The 5366-nt window shown below is 42.4% G+C and overlaps 1 protein-coding gene across 1 annotated transcript in view; it reads right to left on the reverse strand.

The window, feature by feature from the left end:
- EYA2 (EYA transcriptional coactivator and phosphatase 2) overlaps positions 1–5366 on the reverse strand; it is a 154508-nt gene that overhangs the window by 39291 nt on the left and 109851 nt on the right. Inside the window, exon 9 of the mRNA XM_011369390.2 lies at positions 1325–1414. Within this exon, the coding sequence (XP_011367692.1) occupies positions 1325–1414 (90 nt within the window). The remainder of the gene's footprint in view (positions 1–1324; positions 1415–5366) is intronic.

The following is a 5366-nucleotide window of genomic DNA, read 5'->3' on the forward strand; positions in this document are numbered from 1 at the left end:
CCCCCACCCCAAGCCAGGAGTGGTCTGTAAAGGAAGCCGGCACACTGCTTTTTACTAAAGAGATGCACTTGGGCCTTGATGCTAGTGGCGTTCTCCACTACTCCAAAGCTCTTTCTTCCCTTAAAAAGTTTCTACCTCGATCCTCTCTTTGAAACAGATATTTGATAGAGTTCAATTTTTTTCATAGAAGGACTGAAGCTCGAATGGCTTGCCTAGACTGGTCAGAACACAAGACCAATGCTTTCAGCAAGATCCCCTCCCCCACCTCCTGAAACTCTCAGACTGTAGACCAGAAAGGAAAATCTATATCCTTTCCTGATGATGGTTTGGAATTCATAACCTTCATATTTCTATTTCACAGTTTAGTCCCCAGGGATTTCCCAGATTTTTTTGGGAAAAAAATTCCTACTAGGATAACTAGAATTGTACAGTTTATTCTAGGTTGCCTTCATTTTTCAATCTGTTAAACCAATACTGCAAATATAATTTACAAAGCCAGAAGATCCCCACATTACTACTCTCATCAGCCACAGAAACACCTTCACCTAGAAGCAAGCTGCGTGCTCTTTCATTAGAGGTAAGCAATGCATTGTATTTCCCTCTTTGCTTTGGCTACCAGGAAGCTCAGAGATCAACTCTGAACTTAACTGCAGTAGTTAGCCTGAGCTGGGCTTTTTTGGTACGATGTCTTACCTTTATTCATTACATTGCTATCTATTCCTTCGCTTTTGCTTTAATAGTTCTGTTTTAAATATATTTCCCACTTGAAATTATTCCCAAATCTTTTTGACATAGGCCGGGTGTAAACAAGTAAATTAAATTTATTTCTGAAGCTCCTCTCCCCCATTTCCTATCTCCCTTGGTACTTGCTTAGGGGCATGGGAGCGGATACTTTAAATAAGCGTAGTCCCTCTGCTTGCTCTGTCTTTGTAAAACATGCTTTCAGGGGAATGTAAATTGTTTTTAAAAGCTTCTTTCCTGGCCCACTGCTAATTATTACTGACCCAGGAGGATCTGTACTAATTTGCCTTAATCGACTTATTAAAGAGCAAATTTCAGGAGGAAGAAACTACGCAGCCTTTATTGGATTAGCAAAACGCCAGTGGACATCACCACTAGAGCAGAGAGGAAGGCCCATTAACTGCCCAGGGAAGCCCAGATAATCTGGCTAAGTGTGTTTTCAATAAGCTGTCGCTGGCCACAGTTTTGTGCCTTCCCGGGGGTTGCTAGCAAAAGGAAAAAGAAAAGGCAGCGTCTTTCCCCCCCAGACCAGATGCAGGTGGTTAAATACAGCGCATACGAAATGAAACAAGCAATTCCAAACCTCCAGGTCATTGAAGAACAGATGCGTGTCTGCAAGGTTGAAGATCATCTCTTCCATCATCAGGCCGATACGCACGGACGTCGTGGTGTCCTGTTAGAAGAGCGGAAGGTCGCATGTGACTGAGCCACTGTCACCTCAGCCCCCATCGCCCTCCCTATGAAAGGCAGTTTTGGTCTTTCCTCATTGGCCCGGCTCGCACATGGCCTAAAATGTGTCTCTGCATGGGGTCAAGGTGACAATGTGCAGCTTTGAGGTTCCACTTCTAGTTTTTCATCGCCTACATTTATTTACCCTCTTCAGTATTTTGATCTCTCCCCAAATGCCCCTGGAATTGCAACTGTGTTTAGTGTTGTAAGGACCAGAGATGGACGTAATAAAGAGAGCCTTTTGGAAATGTGTGTCTGCAAGGGGGCCTGAGAGATTTCGGGGAAAGCAGTATAAACTATGTATGCACACTGGGAGAACTGGAACGCTGATTCTCTTTACAACAATCTCTCAGTGATATTTTATATGTCACTGATCTTTAACAACAGAGGATTAATTGTAAAAACAAATTCACCAACACCACCTGGTATGGTGCATCCATATCAGGGAAAAAGAGGCGGCTATTAAAAAAAGTGAAGGCATGCTAGAGCTACTGATATGAAACTATTATCAAGAAATACAGTAGTAAGTAACAAAAGCAAGCTGCATCGTAGTATAACGGAGGGAGCACAGGTGTGTGACAAAAGGGTCCATTCTTGCTCTCCTTTGCTTTTGTATACACATGGTGTAGGACACTGCACTGCTCTTCATCCATATTTGGGGGCCCTTCCTGAAGAGCTTCTCCCTGTAGGAGGATGATACGTACAAGGGATCGACAAACTGTGGCCTATGGGCCAAATCTGGCCTGCTGCCTCTTTTCATATGGCTCACGAGCTAAGGATGATTTTTGTATTTTTAACAGTATATTGCCTATGGCTGCTTTGTGCTTTGAGGGCAGAGGTGAGTAGTTGCGACAGAGGCTGTATGTCCCACAAAATCTAAAATATTTACTATCTGGCCATTCCCAGGCTGCCGGCCCCTGATATAGACCCTTCCTGTTGGACTCAGGTGTGACCATGTGACTTGCTTTGGCCAAAGATATATGAATAGAAGTTATATTTCACTTCTGGTCAGAAGCTTTAAGAGTCAGTGTATGGTTCAACATCTCTCTCTTCCCATTTCAGAAGACTGAGTGTTCCAGATAAAAGCTTCCCTGTCAGCCTGGGTTCCAGAGTAAATATGATGTAGGTTGGAGCTGGACATGTATCATAAATGAAAAATCTATGAGATTTAGGGGATGTTTGTTACTGCAGCACAACCTCACCTATCCCAACTGATACATGTAGAAAATATGTAGCAACAGGGGTCTTAATCCTGGCTATATACTGCAATGGTGTGAGGAACATTTAAAAATCCCAAGGCGCAGGTGGCACCCTGGACCAGTAAAATCCGAATTGCTGACGGTGGGGTCCAGGACTCAGAAACGTTTAAAACTCCCCCACAAGATTTCAATGTGCAGCCAGGGTTAAGAATCACTGGTCTAAAAAGATATACAGCACTTGGTAATATTCCTGGTTAATATCTAGGAGGTTTTACTCGGTGCCATTTCATAAGTATTAACATTTAATTCACACAAAGCTCTTTTGAGGTGAGCACTGTTATTTTTCCATTTTTCAGATGAGAAAACCGAGGCTCATGAAGGTCATAGGTAACTCGCTCGAGGCCACATAGCCAGTGAGCGCTGGGATTTGTACCCAGGAAATCTGGTTCCAGAGCAGCGCTGCTTCTGAGGAGGCCTGGGAGTGGCTGGGGCTGAGACAGAAGCAAAGGGGGCCTTGAACTGTCATTCTATACACTTCCTTCCTGTTTGAATTTTTCTTTTTTTTACCGAAAGGCTGTATTACTTCTATTATAAACGTAAATAATTAACGACATCAACCCTTCCTGATCCTTGAAAAAAAGGGAAAAAATGTAGCTGGTGAGCTCAGCTTCACACACACAATCATGAAGAGTCAAGCCCAGGAACACTGGCCGTTAGGTGAACCGCCTCATCGGGGCTCTAAGTGCTTAGCACGCCAGGTTCTGGCCGGAAGTCGCAGGGTAGAGCACTCAATGAACAATGAAGAGACAATGAGGAAAACAAACATTTCCGGGCCAAGGTGGGAATCATTGTGTGACCTGGGAAGAGGTTCTGGGAGTTTCCATGCTTTACTCATGCCTAAACCATTTCACCTCTGCCTAACTGCATACTCCTTCTTGGGAGGCTGTCTGTACCCTCGTCATCGATCACCAGCCCTCAATCTACTGGACCAGAAGCAAGAAGCAGCTGCCATCCAGACTCATCCACTGAAAGGATTTACTTAGAAAAATATCAACTCCCAGGATGGCACGTAAAACAGGAAAAGTAATTATTGTGTACAAAATGGCTTATCTGTGAAAAATATTTGTAAATTTAGAAGAAGGCGAGTACTCTCTACTGATAAAGCTGAAACGATGATTTATGGATCTTAGGAGGATGTACAGAGAAAGCGTGCATGCGTGTGATGGGGCAAGGATAAGAAAAGCGGAATTCTTGACTTCTAGTTTAGGAAGCCAGAGATCATGCCCAAAACAGGAAAAAAAAAAAAAATCAAGAAATTTGGAGGTAAGTACCCAAATCAGCAGGAATTGACAGTTGTCATTTCTGGGCAGAAAGGAAGGATGGTGGTGGGGTCGTTGGGGACTGCTGTTTTTCATTATACTTCCCTTCGGAGGACTAGATAAGTTTTAAACTATATGCATATATTTCTTAGATTAAAAAAAACTAAATTAAAAGTAAAAGGAAATATTCTCAGCGATTCCACTTCTCATTACCTATCTTAGAAAAAACCCATATGTGTGAGCAAGGGACATGTAAAAAGATGTTCATTACAGGATTGTTATAAATAGTAAAACACTGTAAATGATTTAGCTGTTCAGCCAAAGGAGATTAGAGAATAGTATATTCAACAATGGAAAACTAAATTCAATTGAAAAAAAGTGAACCCGATTTCCATGTATCAACGTGGACACAACCAAAAAAAATATTGAGCGAAAGCAACAATCTTCTGAAAGTTATAGACTGCATGTTATTTCCTTTTATTAGAAACACATAAAACGTTCCTATTTTCCATAGGCACTTATATATTTATAAATATCTGAAAGAACATACCCAGAGTCAGAACAGTAATTACTTCTGGCAGGCAGAGCACCAGGGAACAGAAATTAGAGGTGATGATCAAAGTGAGTGTTAGCATTACCTAGAATATTCTAAACACTTTTAAAAGGGAAAGGATTCAAATATTTATTGTATAATTAAAAATTAAAACAACATTTCGAAGGCATGCAAACGCTTCCGAGGATCCCTAGAATCCCTATCTACTCCCTGAGCATTCTCATCAATTCTGGTTTTCCTAAAATCTGCTTGCATGTTGCTTATTATGTTGTTTCGCACTGCGTAGATGAGACCTCTTTTCACAGAACTTGATAAATACTAGCTGTACCGAGACGGAACAGTCTAGAGGAGCCCGAGAAAACACAGCGGTCCCAGGAGTGAAGTAACACGGAGTGCTGCCCTGGGCCAGACCACTTGATCCAAGTAAAAAATGTTTTTCCAGGGTTGCAAAGACTGAGAAACTGAGAAAAAAAATTGGTGGAGACTTGGCATTAATGAATGTGAAATGCATCTGGAGTAAGGGCAAGACAAAAGCCACCAGTTTCATCGTTAGCTGCCTGCTGAATGTTTCCCTAATACGCTCCATAAACACATCACCCTGGTCTGTGCGCTTCAGTTATTCTATGCAACTTGGAGGGGGAGGACCTTCTGTCTGACTCAGCCTATCGCCCAGTCAAATAAAACCTAAAATAAGGAATCCCTCATGCCATGCTCCTCAGCTAATAAAAGGCCACTGACCCATGCAAGTCCACTCTGATCCCCCTGCTGCCTAACGCTGCAGTGAGGATTAAATGAGATAGTGTGTCTGTGAACACTCAGACTGCT

Source organism: Pteropus vampyrus, unplaced genomic scaffold (genome assembly GCF_000151845.1).
Source record: "Pteropus vampyrus isolate Shadow unplaced genomic scaffold, Pvam_2.0 Scaffold147, whole genome shotgun sequence".
Lineage (NCBI taxonomy): Eukaryota > Metazoa > Chordata > Mammalia > Chiroptera > Pteropodidae > Pteropus > Pteropus vampyrus.